General features: G+C 41.6%; 3 protein-coding genes across 8 annotated transcripts; 2 read left to right on the forward strand and 1 right to left on the reverse strand.

Moving 5' to 3' along the window:
- Nucleotides 1–3,146: 3,146 nt before the first annotated feature.
- On the forward strand, nt 3,147–5,925 carry LOC143342602 (uncharacterized). Of its 2 annotated transcripts, none has more exons than XM_076766675.1 (10): nt 3,147–3,356; nt 3,570–3,741; nt 3,808–4,029; nt 4,101–4,176; nt 4,255–4,433; nt 4,504–4,759; nt 4,860–5,090; nt 5,164–5,244; nt 5,323–5,411; nt 5,537–5,925. In XM_076766675.1, the coding sequence occupies exons 2-10, from the start codon at nt 3,640–3,642 to the stop codon at nt 5,639–5,641; spliced, it is 1,341 nt and encodes a 446-aa protein (XP_076622790.1). In that variant the 5' UTR covers nt 3,147–3,356; nt 3,570–3,639; the 3' UTR covers nt 5,642–5,925. The 2 variants fall into 2 exon arrangements, with proteins under 2 accessions (XP_076622790.1, XP_076622789.1); XM_076766674.1 differs by having other exon boundaries at nt 3,149–3,356; nt 5,314–5,411.
- Nucleotides 5,926–6,139: 214 nt separating this feature from the next.
- Nucleotides 6,140–13,107, reverse strand: LOC143342603 (twisted gastrulation protein homolog 1-A). 2 transcript variants are annotated; one of them, XM_076766676.1, is made up of 4 exons: nt 12,524–13,107; nt 8,257–8,485; nt 7,496–7,702; nt 6,140–7,403 (listed from the first exon to the last, which is right to left on the reverse strand). In XM_076766676.1, the coding sequence occupies exons 2-4, from the start codon at nt 8,477–8,479 to the stop codon at nt 7,096–7,098; spliced, it is 738 nt and encodes a 245-aa protein (XP_076622791.1). In that variant the 5' UTR covers nt 8,480–8,485; nt 12,524–13,107; the 3' UTR covers nt 6,140–7,095. The 2 variants fall into 2 exon arrangements, with proteins under 2 accessions (XP_076622791.1, XP_076622793.1); XM_076766678.1 differs by lacking the exon at nt 12,524–13,107 and adding an exon at nt 9,504–9,592.
- A 3,342-nt stretch (nt 13,108–16,449) lies between these two features.
- On the forward strand, nt 16,450–21,337 carry Nucb1 (Nucleobindin 1). Of its 4 annotated transcripts, XM_076766671.1 has the most exons (12): nt 16,453–17,357; nt 17,573–17,760; nt 18,026–18,158; nt 18,229–18,336; nt 18,419–18,640; nt 18,703–18,811; nt 18,871–18,947; nt 19,015–19,117; nt 19,213–19,393; nt 19,454–19,610; nt 20,074–20,115; nt 20,311–21,337. In XM_076766671.1, the coding sequence occupies exons 3-12, from the start codon at nt 18,030–18,032 to the stop codon at nt 21,070–21,072; spliced, it is 1,890 nt and encodes a 629-aa protein (XP_076622786.1). In that variant the 5' UTR covers nt 16,453–17,357; nt 17,573–17,760; nt 18,026–18,029; the 3' UTR covers nt 21,073–21,337. The 4 variants fall into 4 exon arrangements, with proteins under 4 accessions (XP_076622788.1, XP_076622786.1, XP_076622785.1 ...); XM_076766670.1 differs by lacking the exon at nt 17,573–17,760 and having other exon boundaries at nt 16,456–17,357; XM_076766672.1 differs by lacking the exon at nt 17,573–17,760 and having other exon boundaries at nt 16,612–17,357; nt 18,715–18,811.
- Nucleotides 21,338–25,045: the final 3,708 nt, after the last annotated feature.

Raw genomic sequence — 25,045 nt, forward strand, 5'->3', positions numbered from 1 at the left:
ATAATTACTTGGCAGGACACGCGGCTACACTAGGGACTTAAGTCTAAATACCAAGTAATTATTTTGTTTAAAAAGGGATGAAGCTAAATTGTTGGAGACGCGACGCGACGCGATGCTGAACCGTGCAGCAGATCTTCGGATCGAATCAACACTACCCTTGGTAGATTGATTTCTATTTCTAGAAATCGATCTATCATTGGCAGGCGACTAGATCTTTCGGACAAACTGGACGGCCGATCACATGTTTCGTTCAACGAAACAGTGGTGACCGAAGCAAGAAACGAAAGAACGAGTCGAGAGAAGCTACTTGTTAAATAATTACTTGGCAACATTGGGAGACGCATATAATAGGGACTTAAAATTAACGTCGAAGCTCAAGTCTAGTCAAGTTGAAGCTAAAATTCGGACGATAGAAGGAAACAAAGTTCCTTGATTTAGTTGTACCAAGCAATTATGTGGTTAAAAAGAGGGATGAAGCTAAATTGTGGGATACGCGACGCAACGCGACGCGATGCTGTACCGTGCAGCGGATCCGAGGATCGAACCTACTGCCCTTGCTAACTCGATCTCAACAAGAAAACAGAGAACTGCAACTCCGAATCGAGGTCTCCATTTCTCCAACGCAACCCGCCGGGAGCCCGAAGGACCCGACTTAGGCTGTCTGACAAAGAGAGAGTACCTGAGACAGAGTCGACTTCCGCTGGAAGGTATGCGTTTCCGCAGAATACGGAAACTCCACACCTTCCAGCGAAGTGCCGTTTTCCCTCAATCAAGCTTACCAAGGGAAGGCGATTAGATCTTTCGGACCAGATACACGGCCGATCACATGTTTCAATCGATGAAACAGCGGTGACCGAAGCTAGGAACGAGGGAACGAGTAAACGAGAAGCTACTTATTGAATAATTGCTTGGTAGAACGCGGAGATACATATAATAAAGAAATCTTCGACGTTAATTTTAAGATTCGCGACGAAGCTTAAATCTAATCGACTTAGAATTAAATGTCCCTCGGCGGTAGTGGTGTTTTCCTTCGATGTCCCTGCGAATAATCTGAAACTAAAATTGATACCCATATTAGTGACATACGAAAGGAAATTTAATAAACACCATGCAAACTAGACAAAGCGATGGAATAATTTGTCGTGCTGATGTTTCGATGTTAAACCTACCTAAGGAAATATACAAAATTTACACATGATACAAACGAAGTATTCTACCTATACTTGCGTAAGGAGAGATAAAGATTTATGGAATAATGTCGAAGTAAAATAGCAAACGACTACAAAAATTATCTGAAGAACCATAGAAATTTCAAAGACGAACGGAAACAAAGATTGACCAGAATTGAAAATCCAACGATGAAATCAAAGAGTGAAAATATTCAAGAATTAAACAGAATGTCTGAGCGAAATAGCACAAGAATAAAAATCCTATTCTCATTAGTGACATTAAAATCCATAAAATAGTATGTAGTAATAGTAATCCAAGGCAGTAGTAGAAATAGTGGAGGAAGTAGAGTAGAGGAGGAAAACATAATAATTAGATAAAACCGGACAGTCAAAGAACATTGCATTATGACCAAACAAATAAAATAAACTGGTCAATTTTGGGATAATAATATAAATAAGTAAAGTGGGCTTACTACTTGTTGAGCATTAGTTACCATTACCAAGGAAGCACCAAAGGTCCAGCTGTAACATAAGAAACGATTCGTAATTTAGCAAAAGCGATGAACAGTTCCATAACGTTCAATTGGTATCGAATGACAAAATAGAAGTGGGGAGAGCAATTTTAAATAGTTCTTACCAGTGGTCATCACGGTCCGGCACTGGTCAGTAGTGGTCAGTAGTGGTCAGTAGTCGGATCTGCACTGGTCAGCACTGGTCAGTAGTGGTCAGTTCTGGTCAGTTCTGGTCAGTCCTGGTCAGTCCTGGTCAGTCCTGGTCAGTCCTGGTCAGTCCTGGTCCCCCCAGTGGTCAGCACTCCACGAATGGCCTGACTGAGGCCCGCGAGACCCGATCCCCCTGGATGCTCCAGGGGTACTGAAGAATTTGTCCAGCGGTAGTCTTCGTGTGGGGAAGTCGAAGAGTGGGGAGACAGTGTCAACGTGAAGAGTTAAGAACCGCTTAGTCTAGAGTACAATACTATTTCGATTGGTCCCATCTCTTGACCATTTCTGGATCTTCACTGGACCGCTGACCTTGATGTCAACCTCACTGTTGACCACCAGTGACCATAAGCTAGTCATTGCTGATCATCGACCCATTAAAACCATTACGAAAATTAATGTCTTCTTACGAGGATCCCCTTACAATTTGGTGCATGATCTTTTTAACACTTTCTTCCACTTTGGAAGAGTGTATCTCATGTTATAAAATACACATGGTACAACGATAGCGGTCATCCCACTAGCGATAGGTCTATTCTTTACCTCGTTTATGTGTAATAGGTATACATGGGTTGGAAAATAAAAATGCCTGGATAGTTGAGACTCAAAATCGTATGCAGGTTGACACAAATCGGATTTTATTTGTTTCGAAAGCAAGAAAGAAAGACTCACATTCGCTTTATTTCTTGAATTCTCGAAGCTGTCCAAAGCACCTAAGCTCACGTACACATGGCTGTGGATTGGTGTGCGTAAATGGAGGGGTAAGCTTACTCTGGGCACCGGTCTGCCGTCTGATAACACTGTTATGAATCAATTTTTAGATTTATCAAGACACATATGTATAACCTTCGTATCTGTAGTATTACTCATTTTCTATTCGTTAATTTTTGTTAATACGTGACTTTTTAAACATCAGTTCGAACAATTGCCATACCGAGCGAAAAATTCGGAGGTGATTTTAACGTCCTCGTCAGTTGAAAAACTATTCACTGAATTAATATTGATGGGCAGACATTTGTAACGTGTGCCTAAATACATGCGAGTTGGCTGTGGGCAAGGGATTGAAATTCATTTCTAAATCTGTTGGTAATGTTGCGAATGAGACGAAAATGATAATGGGGCTCTAGAGCCAAAAAAATACATTAGGTGAAAGGTCTAATACCTCGTCTGTGGTTGCATACCACTGAGTTCAGTAAGTTGAGAGGTTTTATGAGACGAGTACAAGTGGCGGCATCTGGTTAAGACATCTTGTATTAAATGTCCTGTTGAAAAATATAACCACAGATGAGTGTAGCCGCGTACATTGGATTCGTTTCGGTTTTAACGTTGTTGGATTTGAGTGACGAGGTATGCGTGAGGCAGGTTATGATGATGCCGGTATCTGTGTTTCGATGCCAACGCGAAGTCTGTGATTCCTATACTTTACGTTAATTTATTACCAAGGATACACCGAATATCCAGAAAACATGTAAGTCATTGATTCGCGATAGATTTTGCCACAAAGTTGCTACTTGGAAAAGTCAGAAGATTCTCTATCCTAATAAGAGACATTATTCAAACACTTTATCGCCATTGCATTTACTACTGCTCTACCTTGTTTCTTATTAATTAATTATCCCTGTCTTTGTCACTTTTGATTGTTTGTAATGTTCTGTTACAACCTCTCTAAATTAACTTTCAGCAACACAAACAAAGGTGCAGGAATGTTTTCTTGTATCGATAGGAGATCCAAGACTTAAAAAAATGTAAATATGGCAGAAGGCGGAACAGAACCAAAGTCCAATGACAATCAATTATCTAAACTTCAGTTAGAAGTAAACGAGTGTCTTGGTAATTGGCTAGTGTACTTACAGGTTTGTTCAGTCATGATACAATTTATATCAAGGAATGTAAAAAGCTAATTGTTTTATTTAATGCAGACGCTCAATGGCCTATGTACAGCTGGTACAAAGTTGGCTCAGTCCTTACAAACTCTCCTATCTGCTCATAATACATTGGCACAATGTAAACTGCCAGGACAGTGTCTTGCTGGTTGGGAAGAGCTCACAAGAGCAACGTATATAGCAAGCAACACTGTAAAGAATCACATTATTTCTGCCTTGAGGGATCATGAAAGTAGAGAAAGCAAAGGAGACAAACATGTAAGGAATTACTTTGTTCTAATTTAAATTACAAAAGATATACTTTTTACATAATATAGTATTATTTGCAGGACATACTTAGAGATAATTTATTAACTTTCATAAATCTGCAATATCAATTCTGCGTCGCTTGTTGTGAATGCGTAGGTGAGAATCAATAATTATTTTTGCTTGATAATTATTTTTTATTTCTCTTTGTCATACTTTATGAAATGGCTATTTCAGGTGGAATGGTTGAATGCTCTTGTTCGCAAAGTGGTACCACCGAATGCGATGTTATATCTCTTCAACAATGTTTCGAAAGATTGTATAGTTCACCACCACCAGTGTCTTTGTCGTCGACACAACAATTGGTGCAAAGTTGTCATAGATCGCCTTTACCATATCCTTTATTTCCTCTGCAGGTAATTTTGGTAATTTAAGTATATAATTGTCGTCGGTAATTTTCTACGATTATCTGATTTTCTGCCATAGGTTCAGAGGAGGTGGTCTGAAACAGCAGCTGCAGAAATGTCGGGTGAAACAGCGGAGAATACGATGAGAAGGTGGTCTATGCCATGGGATTGTCGAAACATCACGGATTGGCCGCGACAGGATGTAAGGTTACGATTAAGGGTTCCTCATCGAGACATAAGTAGGTCCACTACGCCCGACACCACATGGAAAACATCTACTATGGCCAGTCAGGATGGTCTACAGGAGGCAATTCAATTGTTATCTTGCAAACCAGGTACGGTCGAACGAAATAACAAACGTAACTTTCCAGTATTTGTTCCAAGAATAAATGTTATTTATTATTTGTATATAAAACTATCTTAATATCTATGCAGGAGTTAGACCCTTAAATCAACTATCGGCTTACGCCAATCAACATATTCCGGGTGTTACTTTAACAACGTGCAATTTCGAGTCAAACTATGACTCAACGATTTGGCCAGGATCTCGTAAAGTGGGTTCTTCGAGGTGTTGGCCCCATGATTCCCACTCAAACGACCATTCTGACCAATCAGGACGTCGTGAAAGTGACCAAAGTCCACACAGTGGAGAGCACAGAGATTCAGGTACTGTTTAATACGTATTAAAGCTTACTCGCTCACTGTTTTGCCGATAAGTTATTCATTGTACTCTGTATAGAACAAAGTGGAGCCAGCGGTAGTCACGCAGACAGCAAAGATAGCATTCATTCGCATATCGATCATAGAGAAATCGAACTCGGTACGTATGTACGTTCATAACGACAACGAGTAAAAACAATCGCGTATGGCATTTGATTTTTTCCATTAGGTACTGTAGATGTATTACCGTCTCGCAAAAGCAGCTCTTCAACAGATTCTTGCATATCAGCTCATAGCCGTTCAGGATCCGAAAGCGCTGGTGGTGGGGTAATGCGTGATTACAATTTAAAATAATTATAACTATTGTCGATTATCATTCTTACATATATTAGCATCGATCTACGAGCGACTGCCGAATATTCATCGTACATTATCAACATTCATCGTTTCAGGAATGTACGAGATCTCAGTTGTATTCGATGTGGAGCGGCAGTGATTTGCCTTTCATTAAATTACCAGAAAGCAATGAAACACAGGACGAACACCCGCCTGTATAAATATACGGTATTTGCAGGCAAATTTTGCTTTCATTCAAACGCTGTCGATTTTTATCAACAGAAACGATTAAAATCGTTTGGAATCGTCGCATATGTAAGCGTGATACAGTAAAACGCATTAATAGTGCGTATGTGAATCAATGTATACGGTTGTTGAAAAGACGCGTAAAACGCGATATTTGATGACCAATATAACAAAGTAGAGTTGAATGTGAAGTGTTTATATATATATCACGCGATACATCGGTACATAATCATTCGAAGGATGGAACGTATTGCAAAATCGATTTATTTATGAAACTTAAGTATAACGGTTTTTTTTTTTTAAATTATTTACGTTAGTTTAGCCACAAATAATTAGTCGATATCGATCCCGTTTCCCCTCGCTAGTCTATCAATTGTTTCCAGGGGAGAGTTGCTCATCGTTACCGTCGTAATGAAATTTAGGTCTCGGGTATCGCTCTTCGTAAAGCTTTAATGAAACCCGCAATATTAAGTATCCATATTTATATATATTAAAGTTTTTATTTATATTTAACCGTATGAATTGGAAATTAAAAGTTGGAAAAAATTTCCTATTCGATCCTTCGTATTATCTCAATGTTGTGCATTGGCATTATCAAGTGCAGTATTAAACCATATCATATAAATTGCATTTCTTCCGACCTGATTATTCGTATGTACACCTATAACAGTAGTACGTATCGTCCATGGTCCTTTAAAGCATACACCTCTACTATCCTTTTACTACTGCTAAAGTATATTCTCCGTTATCTTTGCGATGTATGTGAACGCAGATTAAGCGCTCTACCATTACACCGTAGAAGAATTGACGTTAGAAAAACATGGACAATGTTTACTATCCGAGCGATAAAATCGGCAGATAACAGTACGCGTAAATCGGTCGAGAACGATTCAATACATGTACAACTTTATTCATATGGCACAGAAAAATAATAAAACATTCGACTCTACAGGACTACTTACATACATATTTAACAATAAAAAACGAGCTATGACCTCTACGCGCTTTGCCGTTACAGCCACGCTAAGAACCATCAACAACAAGTCAGATCATCGTTTTGTTTGCATTTGCTCGGTTAAATACGGATACGATATATCGGGTATTTGCGTCGATAGTCCATGGCTTTGAGCCAATTTAACCGTGATTACTTAAGTTACACACCTTCTAACTGGCGAATAATCCTTTTTAAGAGATTTGGGCCTACCTCGCTTTTTCGTTTAACTTCTAACAATCGTTCAAGGAAGACGAAACGATAGTCGATTACGGATTATCGAATTAGCTTTCGAGTACGAACGTTTAGACTTTTACGAGCGAATATCGAAGAAGCATCGCGATTCGTAAGTCTTGTTTCGCGGGAATATCGTCACCGGGATTATACACGCACCGTCGACACAACCACATTTTTTTCAAGGGGAAAGAGGGCACGGTGTTAATCAATCTCATCGTCGACCAAATCGTCCTCTTCCTGACCGTAGTCATCGTACTGATCTTTCAAATCGTCCTCTTCTTTATCCAGTGGACAGTGGATGCACCTCGACTCATTGATACCATAATTGATGCAGGTATCCCCTATGCACTCGCAGCAACCGTCATGGAACCATCTATAACTGGTAGCGCCCATACTCTGACAAGACGCCCGACACTTGTTCCAGGAGTTGCATTGAGCCATGAACGCAACGGTGCAATTGACCGTCATCACGTTGGTCTTTAGTGGATGCACCTCCGCGTCGGCAGTCTCTAAAAGAACGAACAGATTTCCATGAGACGAAGATCGGACGGTAAAACAGTTATGCACAGAATAAGAAAATTATGGACACCACGATACGTACGCATATGGTACTTCATCTCTTTCTCGTGTTTCGGCGTGAACAGGGACATGTCAAAATCCACCGGAAACGTGAACGTGAGCCACCGTTCGTGCGGATCCGGCTCGGCGGTTAGCGCTTGAAACAGACCTGGCATCGGTTCGCTGAAGTCTTCCACGTGAGATTTTTTACTTAGTGGATTGTCCGTGATGTTTGGTTTCGGACATAGGTCTGCGAGCAACGAACACGCACAATTCAAGACGATAATAATGTTTCTTTATTACGCACAGATACAGGCTGAACGAATGAAAAGTACAGAAAGCGTTAACTGCATCGCAGAGGGTGAAGTTCAGCGACATAACCTAACTTGTACCGTTGGTAAGAATTACATAGAACCGCGTAACAGTACAGATTATTACAATTCGTAAATATTACGGGTAAGGATCGTTTAAAGCCCCATATGATGTTTTTTTAGCTTGATAGAAATTTCGTGTTGTTATTTCGCCTTATTCAGCAACAATGTGAACAGACTTCAGACGTAAACGTTACCGAGGAAGTATTACGTACATCCCTATTCGATACCAAGTAAACAAACTCGTAGATAACTAAAGAGCAATGTATTTGGCATTGTTTGTTAAAACCACATAAAAATGTGAGTGACTGTATGGAAATTTCGGGAAGTGTAGATCGAAAGTATATCCGGTGAACAGTTTGAGTGGTTCGAATGATGCACAGGTGCGCGAAGATTCGAAATAATCGTTAAGAAGCGGAAGACGTTGGCTTACCTACGCACGAGCAACACTCGTCGTAAAGGTAGCTGAGGCAGTTGAAGCATTCCTTGCAGCAAGTGCAGGTGACGACATCGCACTTGCAGCTCTGCGTAAGCATGCACTTGCTCACGACGCTGGCGCAGATTGCCTCGTTGCAGGCCTCGGTGTAGCTCCTCGCCGCCGCCAGAAGCAAGATTCCGATGATACCCACGACCAGCGTCCTGCTCCAACTCGTCATCGTGTTCTAAACAAACAGCCATCAACGGAGATTAACGTCCCATTGGCCTAGTGTTGGACAAATGTACCCATCGCGATCGCTGTACTTGCAAGATAATTACGAACAGGCGACCAGATCCACGTGCATCGGAAGAAGGTTATCGAAAACAATTAAAAACCACGATAAATATGCATCGCCTCCTCCAAACAACGTGACGTCACGGAGGAGCAACAAGACGCGTGTCTACAGAAGACCGTAAATCGCGTGCGTTGATTACGACCATGAAGCTCGATTAAGGTTATTAAGAATATTCATGAACATGAGTCAGGAGATATCATTAAGAGGAGGATGCGTACCAAAAAAGAAAGAAAAAGGAATTTTTAATCTCCCGCGTGTACTGGTGACCAGCTTATCGCCGCGAATCGTTCATCGTAATCTTTCACGGATACGAATCGATCGATGCGGCGTTTAAGCTCGGTAACGTCTGTATATGTTTCTCTATTCGATGTTTTAAAAACTTGATTCGTTTTTTTACCAAATACGGAGAGTATAGAATCAGCCGAGCATGATGTTCGATTGATACATGCAGCGGCGAATAGTATCGCGAGAAAAGGTGTCTCGAGACACGACGAAACGTAGAAAGTATTTCAAATAAAAATTGTAAAAGGTGTCTTTCGACACCTTCGGTAGAAACGGCGTTGAAACGCGATCGAGAAAGGAGATTGTTGGCGGGGAAAGAGGCGGCCGCAAAGATGCAAAGTCCGATAATTCGATGCAAAATGATTGCACGCGTAATGATTACAGCTTTTGAACGTGCCAATTAAACGAGTATTTATATCTCGCATAATCACGTCCTACGACATTTCGAGCGAATTATTATTGGAAAGGAATTCCGTTTCAACGACTCGTTACGTGTGCCGATCTGGAAAAATTTCATGCAAACGTTACCACTTAAAAATGTATTAGCACGTCAAAGGTTCGCTGCGGGTTATGATCTCGCGATATACTCGAACGTTACTGGGAATATGTAAAATGCATCCGATACCGTTTGTTGTCCCGTCGCGAAAAATATCGAAAAGTTCGCGGTGTGTCCTCGCTCGATATTTTGTCGGCGCCTGTGTCACTCGAGCGAACTTTAACCGACTAACAGAACCGAGGCACGAGTCTCGTTTTTCACACGGAGTCCCCACTCGAAACGTTCGAAAGGTGCAGTCATAAATGAATACCGAACGGATGAATTGGTTTTACGATCATTTCTTCCAGGTAATTGTTGCCCGTTGTCCCTTTGACGCTAGTTTAACCCGGTGCTACCCTCGACAAGCGCCACTCCATTAAATCTCCGCTATTCGTTGGACCAAACGCAACTCAATGAGCCAGCCGTGGTCGACGATTTCAGGCAATCGCAACAGGTGAATGCGAAGAAAGAGAGAGAGAGAGACAAAGAAGATATTTCGAAAAATTCTATTCCTGACTGAATCCGCCCGAATCGTCAACTACAATTATTTTTCAAACATCCGTTAAATAAAAATTTCATAAACAAGACTAACATCTTGTTTATCTGTTTGTCTCGCGGAACATTGTATGCAGTTTGCAAACCGTACGCACGGACGCTTTGCATTCTTCCAAGTCGTACAAGTTCACTGAATGCGATTGAACTTTCGAGCGTCGAATAGTAGCTGATTTTACATTCGCGAAGAAATATCCAACCGCGTAACACGTTTGCAAGGAAGAAGAGGATACTTTTTTCGACGTTTTCATTAAGAAGAAATTTCTATTGCGACGTAATACTCCCGAATTACGATCCCACGGAAGAAAGCAGTCGTCCTGGCGACGTTTCGAAAACACATCGTTGCGATTCTGGTGAAACGACTGCAATTTTTATTCCACGAAGCGACTAATTGAAATGCCGCGGATGTCCTATGCAACGAAGGAATCACGATGGAGGCGCCACGCGCATCGAGGAGACGGGAGACCGAACGAACGGTTTTAGAAAAATTCCAGCTGTATTGAAATGTAAACGCTCGTCATCCAGGGACAGACGTGCTGCTTACAGCCTCGCCTTGTTCTGGCCCGAGGCGATGGAATAACTTCAATAACAAACGGCAATCGGCTTCGTGGAAGGCATCGTGGCGTCTACCTACGTTCGGATCGCAACCGAGGGCTTTCGAATCGCTCTCTTCTGCCCTCTCGCGTTTCGCCTTCCACGTTTTCTTTTTTTACTTGGCTGGAAAATCGTGTCTGGCCAATCGCCTGCACCGCAATAAAGGTATCGACTAGTCTTTCTTTCCGAGAAACTTAAATCTAGTAAAAGCATTACAAGCCTCGTTTATTTTCAGAAATAAATTCTCGATTCGTCCAGAGTGCGTATTTCTAGTCGATAACGAACGTATACACGCATCTACGAATAGACGATCCTTACACATATTACAATTTATAAGGAATATTAGCAACGAAGAACGATATTTTGCAAAAATGTGTGGAAAATGAGAAGAAAATACTCGATTAAAATTCGTCTTGGATCGTATGACCAGATGGAATTCCGCGGAGGCTATGATTAGACGATTTATGAGAGCAAGGGATCCAATTTAAAAAAGCATCGACCGAAACAAATTTTACGCTTCTCTGTTGAGGAATTTTTGTGCGTATCATTGCCATTGCTGTCGGCAAACTTTGTCGTCGAACGGTTTCGCGTTTTTCGACGAACGTTTGAACGCTGCTGCTTCGATAACGCTTATTTATCGTAAAATAGTCTGATATCGACAATATCGTCGTTCTTGGAAACTGTAGAAAATGCAGGCTCGATTGATCGTGAAATGATCTACTGTCAAAGACAGTAGATATTCGTAAGCTAACTTTCGTTTACGTTTTGAGTGTAAATTCATCAACGGATATCAGCGGATTTTTTAAATCGACGTTCAGGCATGAAAAGTTTGTTTACGAATAAATATAAAATTTCTAGGGCAGCGTGGATAAGCTAGGAAACGCTTGGACAGGTTTTCATCGGTAAATTAGCAAGCCACGGAGACCATATTTTTCATCGATCATGGATAATAGTAAGAATGCGCCGCAATCGAAATTCAATGGCGTTTCGTGGATCGGGGATTGCAGTGGCTCGCGAAGCTATTCATTCTCTAGCTGTGAATTCTGTTATTATCGGGGCACTCGAGTCTAGCCGATGTTCTTAAAATATCGTTAGGGCAACGGTAATTGGCAATGCGTCAGCAAAGTTTATAACATAACAGTCGTAGAACGATGTTAAACAAAAATTTCACAAAGGTCGTACGTTGTTAGCATTTATGATATTTGATAATTGTCATCCACCGTTCACTTTTCTTTTCGACAATTTCTTTTAACAGCAGAACTGCCTAATTTTCTAGCGCCTCGATTTGACGGGTATTTGAAAAATGTGCTTTCAAGTATAGCTTTTTAAAATAAACATAAATAAGGTAAATACAGCTTTTAACGTATCAAGTTATTTATTTTTAATTAGAAGATATATAAAAACACAAACATATTTGTTACATTCAAGGGGAATAAAATTTGTTCTATGTTTGTTGCACGATCCAACTTGACAGTTTTGATTTACATTCGTGTATTCGAATAAAAAGATACTAATCTATATTTATTAGTTTAAAACGCGATACGGTACAAAGAGGGATATTTCCCCGACTGGTTGGCAATGTGTTAAGCAAGAACGTTGTTCTTTCCAAGTGGTTTCGCGTCTGGTTTGCAACACGTTGTCGGAAACTGTTACGCTTTTGCCAATACTGTGGTCGCGAATCGCGGCTCGTAGCGATATTTTGAAATGGTCGGGTTCGCTGGTGTATCTTGTTCGTTACAGTGTGCGATTGGCAAACGTTTTCGAACGCGTTCATGGTCCACTGTACGTTGCGAGATCTCGGTCGATCGGGGCAACGATTCGAAGCGCAGTTACCGCGAGCGGGGATCGATGGTGCGTCGCGATGGATAACAGATCTCGGAGACGAGGCCAGAAGAGCGCCTCCGGAGAGACGTTCTCCGATTACCAGGTCGAAAGAAGAGGACGGTAGATCCGTCGACATTTACCTGGCAGTCCTGCGACGTGTTTCCAGCGAGCGAGCGGTGGGCAGAGCGGTAAACCTATGCGCGGATAACTATTTTAAGAGCGCCCAACCGGTTCGCGTTGCGACTGCCACGAGACATATTTCCTCCGTGAGGTATATCCTTATCGTGGCCCGTCTCGGTCGCGAAGGGAACCGTCGCGTCGCTTTCACTTCCTGGAAGGTCCTTCGAGTCCGCGTTTCTGGATAGGCGAGCACACTCGCGAGTCTCATCCGTACCGTGCACGGTAATCTCGGGATTTCGTAGGATCGAAAAACTGATCGATTCCGTTACCACCAGGCGACACTTTCTCCAAACACCGATCGTCTCTCGGCGTTCCTCGTGTTCACGGACGGGACGGACCGGTACGCGAAACTCTCTGATTCCGAAGGCGAATGGAAGACGGTAGCGTCGCAAGAGTCGAGGAACCGAACCGAACCGCGCCGCGGCACACTGGTCGCGAAGGCGATTCCAGCCGAAGCACACACAGAACGGACAAAACGAGGAAAAGGTATCCTCTGGAAATCAACGCGGAGAGAGATCTGTGACGGGTGCGACGAATCGAAGAGCGGCTCTCATTGGACTGAATTAAGGAAGGACGTGGACCGAGAGAAACGGAGAAGCGGAAAGGGAAAGAGGTGAAGGAGGAGGAAAAGGAGGTGTTGGCGATGGTAGCCAAGCGAGTCGGTTGGTGGTGGTGCTGCTGTAGCCGCTGGCGTAGTTGTTACCGTAAGTCGTTCCCGAACACGATGGTGGTAGTGGTTACTGATAGCGATGGTGGTGGAAAAGGAGAAGAGAGCGACTCCGCACGCAGTCTGCCCAAGACTCCGAACAACCAACCGCGCGAGACTGGTTTTCAATTTTTTTCCAACTTTTTGTTTTACCTGTTCCTCCGTTGTCTCTCTATCTTTCCCGTCCCTCTCTCTTCTCCCCCCTTTCTCATTTTGCCCGTCCTCCGTTTCACCGTCCTCGTGTCTCCTTCGCCGCCCCCGCCATATCTCTTTCCTTTGGCTTCATTCTCCGTTTCGTCGTCCGGTTTTATCCTTGGACCGATCATCCCTTACGGCGAGTCTCGAACCAACGCGCCAGTCGACAGCTCGAATGTACCTCGATTCTATCGGTGACACCAGGAACTTACGGTATCGCGGGTGCCGCGATCGAGGAAGAAAACCATCAGGGATCTAACGGAAGCGACTGTTCGCACAGGACCGGAACCTCGACAGCGTCTGCCCCCCGTACAAGATCCGTCCAAGATACAAGGTACAAGGGTTGATCGATAACTAAGCTCTTCTATTAACTTGTTGGCATTAATTTTCGGATAATTAGTGTTACGTCTACTGAATTTTGTCCAGGACTGTAGGTGTAGCGCAGTGCGCAGCAACGAGACAGGCAGGCGAGATTAGTGTCAGGGCGAACGAACGAACGAGTCGAGGCGAAGCTTTCGAATCGGGAATCGGGCCGCGTGTCAGCCACGATCGAAAGGAGAGTGATCATCTACCGGGAAGGACTCGAATCGGTACGCTAGCCGCCGTCTTTAAGAACGTTCTTAGCTACGAGACACGAGTCCATCGTGCAACCTCTCATTTCCCTCCTACTGCAATCAACGGCATTTAAGCCCCGGAGTTTCGAGCGTTTAAGTATTTAGCTGCTTCCGTCATATCTCGCCGTATACCGAGAACTTTTTTCGTCCGGACGGACGCTACGACTCCCTGGAACCCGCTTCTCGCGGCGCCGGGACGCGTTCACGAATCAGCCATTTCGCCTCAAATGCAGGTCTCGAGGTTCCTACATTCTCCGATCGTTGCATCGTTTCGACCGAGAAAAATTTGAACACTAAGTCTTGGATTTAATTGGTTCGTTTCGAACGTATTTGATATTTAATAGAAAATGTTGACGTTTCGATAACTTCTTCAACTTCGAGGATAACCAGAAGTCTGATATACAAAGGGTGTAGCCTTCCAGCGTTAGAAACTCTGTCAATAATCGTTGCTTGGTACGCAACTCGTGACAAATAACACTGTTATGCAACGATGCTACACGGACCAGCAACCTCGTATCTCGCGACAGATTTCATTTTGATCGAGGAAACGTTGTTCGATGCATGAAATCGGCCGCGAACTTTGAATTTTCGTCTTTGACAGGAAGAGACATCAATGCCCACGCAGGACAGTGGACGAATGAACAAAGGTAACGTCGAGTTGGTTCCGTCCCACTTTACGCGTCGGAGCGAAATAATTGGTTACGCAGGGGCAAAAGCGAAGAAGCGCAGCCAAAGAGGGTGGGAAGAGAGGACCGGAGTAAGAGATCGAGAGGAACTCGTTCCCGGTTTGCACACACAGTGAGAGAGAGAAAGACAAAGTCGAAAAGACAAAAGAGGCGAGAGGGGACGGCGTAGGATAAGTCAGGTATACGAAGGTCGTTAGCTCGAAGAAAAATTAGCCGTTTGTCGGAGCGTTCTGTCCAAAGATGGGTCAATCAGATACGAAAACACTTGTCGGGCCGAGCATTGTCCAAAGGCAACAGGCCTACGAAGGATTACAGACACAGGTATACTTTCGCTCTAATGACCGTTCGAAGAATTCTAAAGGTTCATAGGGTCTTAGAGCATGTTCGCCAGGGTGGTCGGAATCGTTGACGAGTTCTCTTCGTTGCCATTTTCTTTCCGAGAGCCGTGCGCTACACCACGATTACGCGACCACGGTATTTCCGGACCACCGACTCTGCCTTCGACTTTAACTTTCGCGTACAGTAGACGAAATTTCTATAAAAACAGTCCATTACTTTAAAAATATTCTATTTTTTATAGTACTGATTATCTTAAGGCATCTTAAGGAATCTTAACGAGTTTTCTAACTTTATTGCACGCAATAAAGTTCCCCACTTTGCTATTTGATTTAAATCGGGGGTAAGTGGCAAATTTGCTTAAACACTCTCGAGTCTTCTTAGCGTTACGTATTGCTGAAAAGTAAAGTTGTCTTCATGATTTCCTTCGACAAAACAAATCAAAACTGCGTTTATTCTCGTAGTTCTAGAGTCAAGAAGTCTACATACATATTTCGAAAAACTAATCAGTCTTGGTTTTCGTATTATGTTTGCCTTTTCGCATTTAGTTCTCCTAGCGTAAATAAATTTGAAACGGATAGATTTATGATTAGAACCGCAACCGATGGATCGTATTCGCCATTTCGATTACTGCCATTATTGCGGTGGACGTTATAAAACGATAAATTTTTCTGTGCCTTTGTCTCGTTCTTTGTGTTACGTACGGCTGACAGGGCAATTTTGTTGTACAGTATGGGTTTCGATCGGTTAGGGGCGTGGTCATAATCTCCGTTATATATTCTATTTCCATATATGCATTCGATCCTTTCACCTCCTGTTTAGATTTGTTTCGTCCGTCAAGGTAAAACTGCAGAAACTCTTGTTCGATGAAAATTTTTGTAAATATCTGCATGTAACGAAATGAAATCAGTTTACGTTAAACTCATTAATTAATGAGTTGCAACATCGCCCAAAGGTGACTTTAAACGGAACGTAATTGAAACGCGCGGTGAAAAGTATCGCTCGTACAACAAACGATAGAGTAACCAAAAGAGAAACAAATGATCAGCAAAAACGCAATCACTATCAATGATTTGGCCTTCAAATATTGAAAAGAGTTATCAATCATAACGTTAAGAACAATATTTTGGCTGTCAAGTTGGATACCTAAACATTGTACATGTGATATACAAATGCTGTAATTGCAGTAATTCCAAAAAGTATTTAACGCCTGTTCCAGTTACCATCAGCGAAATATTAAAGAAAAGACATGATCGTTTTATTGCGATCGCTATTATTCATCGAAAAATGAGTAACGATCTACAATTTATTTGTAAACAAACTTTCATTCGTAGCTTTATTCGTCTGAATGTCGGTTAAAAAAAAACTCATTAGTGAATTGCAATTTACTTGCACTCTCCTTGTTAACAATCGGAAAGATAATATGTATGAGGCTTCATAGAATTTTTCTTTACGAGATATATCATTTTTACCATGTCTAATATAAAAAAAAATCAATTTTAACGTTCCATTATCCGAAAAGTCTATTGGAACATATGTTTCCTCGTTATTTCGGATAATCGAAGTTCTGCCATAACACTGTACATATATTCCTGTCGCCATCTAGCACAGAAACGGTACAACTTTTACAATGCGACATTCCCGATCGCGTACATACGCACGAAATGTCGACGTATAGCTGAGATCGTATATCGTGAATAAATCAGTAGCAATCGGTACTGATCCGTACTGATCGGTACTGATCAGTACCAGTCTCGCGTTTCCGTTCGTTTTCTCGTTTGTGTTTTTTTTTAAGTTTGTGATCGTGACGTCAACCAGTATCAATTACGGACGTCAGCGATTCTACAAAGCGGGACACCGAGTGGGGAACACCCATGGATCTTTTTCCGTGTCGGTGAAAATACCGCTACCGTGGTACACGTCATTATCCATTTTGGAAACAAACACGCGGCCGCGTGTCGCGATAGTCCTCTCATTTTTGCCGTAGTTACACGATCACCGAATATTTCCACGGGTTTATCATTCAATCTCTCTTGATATACACATACGTATTGTACGCGTTGTCAATCTAAACTCGCAATTGATCAATCGCGTACGATTATATGTGATTGCGATTACTTACTTGTGCACCAAGATTATCCGCGTACTTTCATTGGTTAGATTTTAAGCGAGAACAGCTGCGAGCCTTCCGGTGTTGTTGCGTTGAGTGAAAATTGTTACATCTCTACTACTTTCACCGAGGCCAATCCAAGTAACGGTAAGCCGTAATATTAAGAAGATTTCTTTGTGTATGTATTTTTTTTGTATGTGACCTCATTTAGTTTATTTCATTTTTAATTTGTGGACATTTCTCGCATTTTATTTCTCCGAGTTTTGTCAGATATATTTCGTCATACAATGTTTGTGGTTAGCAGGGAAATACGTGGAATTAGCGATTTCTAACTTTGATATATTTGATTTCTTGTTTGATAGTTGGGCGTAAACGTTGCATGTATCGAATGCCCCAAATGTGTAATCGATTTAATGTATTTTTCGTGTGAATGCTTCATCGTGATATCTTTCGCGAGTAAACATCTGTTGCATGTTCGATAAACAAGTTATCAGTGAATTTAATAAAAACGCGGTAAAGTGAAAAGGTGTAAACCAAACTGATGTTTCTAGTAAGTTGTTCTGGAATAGTCCCTACATTGGAATAAGTATATTTTAAAAATTTCAACGATTTTGACTGAGTGGAATTTATTTTATTTGACCATTAACACATTCACTGCCACGATAGTTTTCTATTATAGTGTAAAAAATAGAAATATTAAATAATTTAATGGCATTACTTGTTTATATTTTGGCAGTCAATGTGTTAAGCATGCTATAATTATTGTTCAAAGTTATAATTGTTTCCAAATTTAATCATGTTGTGTTTTGTTGTAGAAAAATGAAGTACTTCCTGTTATTCATCTTAATAATTGCAACAGTACAGTTATCCGTTGCACCACCCGTTAATCAAAAGAATAAAGATGGAGAACACGACGGAGAAAATGAAGTTGACGATGTGGATGAAATGGTATGTTCTTTTGCTGAACAATTAATTTCTATTTTATTGACAAAACTAATAATGTATGGTCTTTGTGCAGGCAGACATTATGGAGTATCGTAGGTACCTGATGGAAGTTGTGCAGGTATTAGAAAGCGATCCTGACTTTCGAGCTACATTGGAAAAAGCAGACGAAGCGGATATACGCGTGTGTGGAAATTACATTATTCCATAGTTAAGATAATTGACATTGAATTATTTTTTATTCCTAAACGTTTTGTTTCTATCAGACTGGAAAAATAGCTGATCAGCTACAATTTTTGAATCACAATGTTAGATCGAGGTTGGATGAGATAAAGAGGGAAGAATTAGAAAGGTTGAGACATCTGGCGACGAAGGAAAACGAATTAAAAGATGGTTTAGATATCGATCATCTTAAGATAACCGAACATTTAGACCATACTAATACGCGTACATTCGAAATACAGGATTTAAAGAAATTAATTGCCAAGGTAATAGAACAGTATAATCGGTGGAAATTGCAACCAGCAAATAGCGACGACGTATTCATTAGTTTTTTACACAGACCACAAAGGACTTGGCAAAAACTGATAGAAAACGAAGAGAGGAATTTAAACAACATGAAATGGAAAGAAAGTTCGAAGAACAGGAAAAATTAAAAAGTAACACCATGAATTGAACTTTTTATTTATCGATTTTGTACTAATTATATTTATTTCAGAAATGGACGAGCAAGAGAAACAAAAATACGAGGAAGAATTACAAGCGATGAAGGAGAAGCACAAGACGCACGAACCCGTAAGTTGTGTAATACGCGTTGTCCATACTTTTGTATCTCTTACGATTTATAGGTTCTCATCTGTAGGTACATCATCCAGGTAGTAAGCAGCAATTAGAAGAGGTATGGGAGAAACAAGATCACATGGATACCGAAGATTTTAATCCTAAAACATTCTTTTTCTTACACGGTAGTACAAAATTTACGTTAATTATTATTAGGTTAGGATAAACTTCTACGTAATATTTTTCTTCGAATATAGCTATATAACAAGAAATATTTTAGACGTTGACGGTAACGGAGTGTGGGATCAAGATGAAGTTAAAGCACTGTTTTTGAAAGAACTGGACAAACTATATGCGCAGGGTGCAACGAATGATGATTTATTGAAGCGCGCGGAAGAGATGGAAAGAATGAGAGAGCATGTATTTAACGAAGCTGATCTAAATAAGGATGGACTTATTAGGTATGTATATATAACATTTATTTGCTGTAAGTAATTTTGATAACTATACTGCTGTTTCAGCTTCGAAGAGTTTGTAGAACAAACTAAAAAACCAGATTTTCAACAAGATCAAGGCTGGCAACCGTTGGACGAACAGCAAATTTATACTCAAGAAGAGTTTGAAGCTTTCGAGAAATATAAGCACGAGGAGATAGAAAGACTTATTGCCCAAGGAATGGTAAGTACCAAAATGTAGACAAAATTGTAGCAAGGATTGATTTTGATTGATACAAATGTTTTACTGTATAGATTGCGTTATCTTTATTGCTTTAATACACATCTTTAGTTAGTAGCATGCATAAACTAACAACGTGGCTGTAAGTTTAAAGGTAACTATCTAAAAGGTATCGTTAGAACGAAAAATGGAAACTTGCGAAAATAAAGCGCGTCGAGCCCCGGCGACACCCGTCGCGCAGTATTTGTAAGACACTTGTAACAACAAAGGTTCAAAACTTGTTACTTGAGATAGCACATCGTCTAGTATTTTAATTTCGTTTCTAGATGAAAAATTTATAATTTGTCGTATCATTAATCGTTAATCTTTACTCATTCGTTTTGTTTCTCTTTTTTACGTCGCGTTGTTTGTAACGTTTTCGTAATTGATAATAACTAGCTTGTGCACTTTTTGTTGCTGTTATTAGCTACAACCAGATCAAGGTAATATACCTGCACAACACGAGTCGGTAAGTAATTGTAATGCTTTCAATAATATTTTGTTGAAAATACGTACGAAAGAAAAGGAAAATAATTGATATTTTAAGAGAGTAGAAGAAATCCCTAAGAAGCTTTGCTTTGTACTTAGTACGTTCTGTGCAGTTGAAAATACATTTATTAACAAAGCAACACATTATGATGCGAGTGTTGTCAACATTTTGCAGTTCCCACCGCAATACGCGCGCCATCCAGTGCCTCCCCAGGAGTACGCACAACCAAGAGGACCGAATCAGAATCTTCCGCATCAACAACAGTTCCAAGATCCAAATCATCTGCAATATCAACATCAACCGCAAGCCGTTCATCAGCAACAGTATCCTAATCACGTACCAGTACATGGGCAAATGCCGCAACAATACCCAGATCTGTCGCAACACCAGCAATTCCAGGGTGAATTACCTCCGAATCAGCAACACCACCAAATGCAAGTACCTCAATTGCATGTTCCGGTCCAACAACACCAAGGACAAGTTCCGATTCAGCAACACGAGCAAATGCAAGTAGCGCAGCCGCATGTCCCCGTTCAACAACACCAAGGACAAGTTCCGATTCAGCAACATGAGCAAATGCAAGTAGCGCAGCCGCATGTTCCGGTTCAACAACACCAAGGACAAGTTCCGATTCAGCAGCATGAACAAATGCAAGTAGTGCAGCCGCATGTACCGGTTCAACAACACCAAGGACAAGTACCGGTCCAGCAACACGAAGGACAAGTTCCGGTTCAACAATACGGGCAAATTCCAGTTCAAGAACAACACGGACAAATCCCGGTTCAGCAAAATACCGTGAATCAAGTACCGCACAGTGTCGAAAGTAACGCAGTTCCACAAGTAAATAGCCCGAATCAGTTGAACTCGCAGCCCTCACCCGTATTGGCGCACCACGAAATTAATAGGAATAATATAGAAACTGGCGGGAAGGTGTAATCTTGAAATCTCTGCCGGAAAAAGGAACCAGTTTCAGTAAGTATCGGAAGACATACAATGAGAATTAAATTTAAATTTAAAAGATAATACTCGAAATACTTTGCTTCGAAGATTTTCTTTCATGCATTTGTCCATTTTTATCTGCCCAACGATTCTAGCGTCTTCGTACGATCGATATACAAAGTTTTGACGTTGCGTTTATCACGGAAGGTCAATTAATTTATTTATCATGATATGTAAATAAAATCTGTTTTCAAGAAAAGCAGACCTGGGTTAGGTTTTTCGTCCGTTTCTCGTCCGTTCGACTCCTCGATCCTTATTGTCCAGTAGAAATTCGTCGTTCCTCGAAATCGTTTTTATTGGCAAGGGTGGTTCAATGAAAGAGATCGTGTTTAATTTCTCATATTTATTATTGCATACTGTTTATGTTAGTATATTACTTAGGTATACGTGCCAAATAGCAACTTAAATGTATGATTGCGTGATTCATCTGTTTGTTTCACCCGTCAAGCACGGATAGGTAGGTAGGTAGGTAGGTAGGTAGGTAGGTAGTAGGTAGGTAGGTAGGTAGGTAGGTAGGTAGGTAGGTAATATAACGCTTACTCCACTATATATAGGGTGTATTTATAATTATAGCATATGTCGGTAGAACGTCATCTTACATGCTAATCGGTAATAAATAAAAGAGGAATTTGTAATGGGTGACAGGTTTTGCTTTGCATCCGTGACTAAAAAGTAAACTATCTCTCCAAAGCCTCGGTTCATATCAAGGTGTTCGGAAGAGAACGGAAAACAAACGTCGGTTTGCGATTCGTCACGGGTACATACACGTTATTTCGAGCGTCTCCGGTGAAGACACGCGCGCAACTATTCGTATATTGGTGTGTCGGTTTAATCAATTCTCGACTATCTACTCAAAAGAAATACATTGTTTAACGTAAAATAGAAACAATAATAACTATAAAAAGTATCGCCACCTGCAAAGAAACGTCGCGCTGGTAGTCCGAACGGACAGCCGAGCGTTTTTCTATAGGCCGCGACGATTTCGAACGTATCGATCGAGATTAGAAACAACAACGAAGACAGGATAGACGCTTACGACTCCGTAGGATCGCACGAACCAAGCTGAAACGCGATAGAAATACGATTCGACGCGTAAAGTTTAACTAACCGATCCGATAACGGGCGGCGCCGACCTGTTTCGATCTCGTTTCCCCAATTATCGCGAGGCATTGGTCGGAGGGCTATACTCTCCAAAAACTTTATTCGCGAGCACTTTGAAAAATATTTTGTCATCGTACCAAAATCGTCCCGCCTCTCGTTGCAAGCGACCAATGCCGCCGTCGCGTCGGCGCGTTTCAGCGACAGATTCAAACGAAACGGAGGCCGTCGGATCATCCGAAATTACGTAAAGTATCTTCACGACCGGACAAATAAATATATTACAGGTTACGATAATAAAGATGAACTTTGCCGTATAATTAACGTTGCATTCTCTCTATTTACAGTGAACGCGCGGTTGTGCCTGTCTGTCGCATAGTGTACTGTGTGTTCTTGAGTGTACTTGTTCCAAGAATGTGTCTTTCAATCGCACACCTTTATCTACCGTTCCCTTTGTCGTTTTAATACTTTTTCGATCCCTCTTCGAGCACAGGCGAAAGAATTTGGCCGCTTCCGCTACGTCGCCGTTCCTTTTCTCCGTCTCTTCGATGGAGCGAAAGAGAACCTTCGACCTTGAACGGCCAATATCTTTCGCCTCCACCTACGCGACCGCAACTCTTCCGATTCTGTCCCCTTTCATGCTCGCTTTGCATACGTTCGTATGGTAAGTGTCGTGTATGTGTGTGTATGTATGGGTGTGTGATCGTAAAAGTATCGGATACGCGTGTATTAGTGGATGCGTGTGTGTGTGTGTCGGATATTGGCAGGCGGCCGGGTGTGTACGATTAAATAATCAGTTTCTGAAAAATGTGCGATTCTATTGCTCGACTACTAGTTCCTGTAAATTAGGATGCCACCTAGAGTTTATTCTCGAACTGTTCTCGGTCGTTACTGCAGCAGAGAAACGGAAAACACGCGAGTCGAACGCGCCTTTTTCTCCCCCATTCTGTTTGCTACTCCGAGCGCGTTTCTTCTTCCGCTGTCGTAACGTTTCTCTCTCTTTCACTCTTTCTCGTTTTCTCTCTCTTTCACTCTTTCTTGCTTTCTCTCTCTCTCTTTCTCTCTCTCTCTCTCGCTCTCTCTCGCTTTCTCGCTCTCTTCCTCTCCCCGGCGAATGCCGTTACGCGTTACACGTCCTGTAAACTAGCTCGTAAATCGCGGATACGATACAACTACGCTTTGTTTATCGCTTTAATTCTTACAGTTTGTCGGGATTTCTTTCGGTATCTTCTCTTTTTTTCGCGTATCAAGGGTGGCTTGTACGTCGGTTCGACCATTAATTATAATACGATGTTACACCTCGAAGCTAAGGCGAAAATAAAGAAAAGAGTTTCGGCGCGTGCGTGATACATTTCTTTAGATCCTGTTTCACGGAGTCCCAAAAGTAGAACGAACGTTAGAAATTTGTGTGTACAAGCGTTAACGTTCTGGCGGGCCGTGATGCTCGAGAAGCTTCCGACATTTACTCGTTACACCAGTGACCAATTATATCGTTACTTTTTAATACATTAAAAACGGGCAACTCGATCGAAGTACCGCTAATATATTGCGCGTGTTTTTCCAACAGAATCAAGCATCGTTTCTATCGCTACTCGTTACACGGAACAACGGCGCACGAATCGACTGGATCGAATCAACGGTTCCCATCGACTATACAACGAGAGAAATACAATTACGTTCGTCGTACGCGTACCAAGCACGCGCACACGGAGGAAAGTAGTTTTCTCGAGTATCACGGTTTCCAAACATCAACGCGAGCCGGTGTAGCCCTAGCTGAGTGTTCCTCGCCTCTCGCGGCTGAAAACGCTTCGCTCGCGAGTCCTCTTCGTTCGATCCTACGTTGGCCGCGCGACCCAAACTGTCGCGAACGTCTCTCGATCCCCGTGTTTCGCGAAAGATGGAACGAACAAGACGGATCGAGAGAACGGAAAACCCGAGAGACCGATCGATAAGCGAGCGAAACGTTAGAAGCCACGAGGACAACTGGGCAGGTGTTCTCCTTCCTCTTTCTGTTTCTGGAAAGTAGTATACTAGCGTCACGCCCGTCCGTCCTTACGTTGCCTCGATAAAAATTCTAAGAGCTACTTTGTCTTCGACTCTACGGTCCTTACACTTTTGTCTAACTTAATCTCATCCTGTGAACTTTTGTTTCGTCCTCGACGACGTTTGAACGGAAAACTGTACGCCATCTTCCTTCAAAGTAAAACGCATCCAGCAGCAACCTTATATAGCGTCAATATATCAATTTATGTATATATATATATTTCATATCATATATATATATATATATACTTTTTTTTTTTTTTGTCTCATATATATATTTACTTTACTTTGTGTTCTATATCAATAATAGCGTATTAGATGCTTTTTTTTTTTTTTGTTCACTTACACCTTATGTATGTAATATAAGTATCTTTGTTTTTTTTCTTCTTCATCTGTTCACAGATATATATCAAAATGCGTAAACGAAAGTTCCTCGAAATATCCGTTCCCTCCGTTGATTCAAGTTACACGCTTTTTACCCTCCTCCTTCTCACCGTCCATCTCCGCTTGATCTCTCTCGCGCGCGCGCTCTCTCTTTCTCTCCCTCTCTCTTTCTCTTTCTCGCTTTCTCTCTCTCTCTTTCTTTCTCTCTTGTTCTTTCGCTCTTTCTCTCTCTCTCGTACAAGCGAATCGAAAGAAACGTTTACGAGAATATGCCATTCAGGGTATTACCGGTGATGAGTTGATCCGAAACAGAAATTTTGTCCGGTTTGCTTGTAAAGATCCTGTACATTCGCTCTGTCACGCACACAAAAGGATTCGTAGACAC

The sequence above is a fragment of the Colletes latitarsis genome, chromosome 6 (genome assembly GCF_051014445.1).
Source record: "Colletes latitarsis isolate SP2378_abdomen chromosome 6, iyColLati1, whole genome shotgun sequence".
NCBI classification, from domain to species: Eukaryota; Metazoa; Arthropoda; class Insecta; order Hymenoptera; family Colletidae; genus Colletes; species Colletes latitarsis.

Bases quoted from the DNA above. Each gene is read 5' to 3' on its own strand.
- LOC143342602 (XM_076766674.1), top strand. From the start codon at position 3,640: ATGGCAGAAGGCGGAACAGAACCAAAGTCCAATGACAATCAATTATCT. The intron at 4,177-4,254 runs GTGAGAATCAAT...TGGCTATTTCAG, and splicing joins CGCTTGTTGTGAATGCGTAG to GTGGAATGGTTGAATGCTCT. The intron at 5,091-5,163 runs GTACTGTTTAAT...TACTCTGTATAG, and splicing joins TGGAGAGCACAGAGATTCAG to AACAAAGTGGAGCCAGCGGT.
- Nucb1 (XM_076766671.1), top strand. From the start codon at position 18,030: ATGAAGTACTTCCTGTTATTCATCTTAATAATTGCAACAGTACAGTTA. The intron at 18,812-18,870 runs GTAACACCATGA...TATTTATTTCAG, and splicing joins AGAACAGGAAAAATTAAAAA to AAATGGACGAGCAAGAGAAA. The intron at 20,116-20,310 runs GTAAGTAATTGT...AACATTTTGCAG, and splicing joins TACCTGCACAACACGAGTCG to TTCCCACCGCAATACGCGCG.
- LOC143342603 (XM_076766676.1), bottom strand. From the start codon at position 8,479: ATGACGAGTTGGAGCAGGACGCTGGTCGTGGGTATCATCGGAATCTTG. The intron at 7,703-8,256 runs GTAAGCCAACGT...CGTTGCTCGCAG, and splicing joins CGAGTGTTGCTCGTGCGTAG to ACCTATGTCCGAAACCAAAC. The intron at 7,404-7,495 runs GTACGTATCGTG...TCGTTCTTTTAG, and splicing joins AGAGATGAAGTACCATATGC to AGACTGCCGACGCGGAGGTG.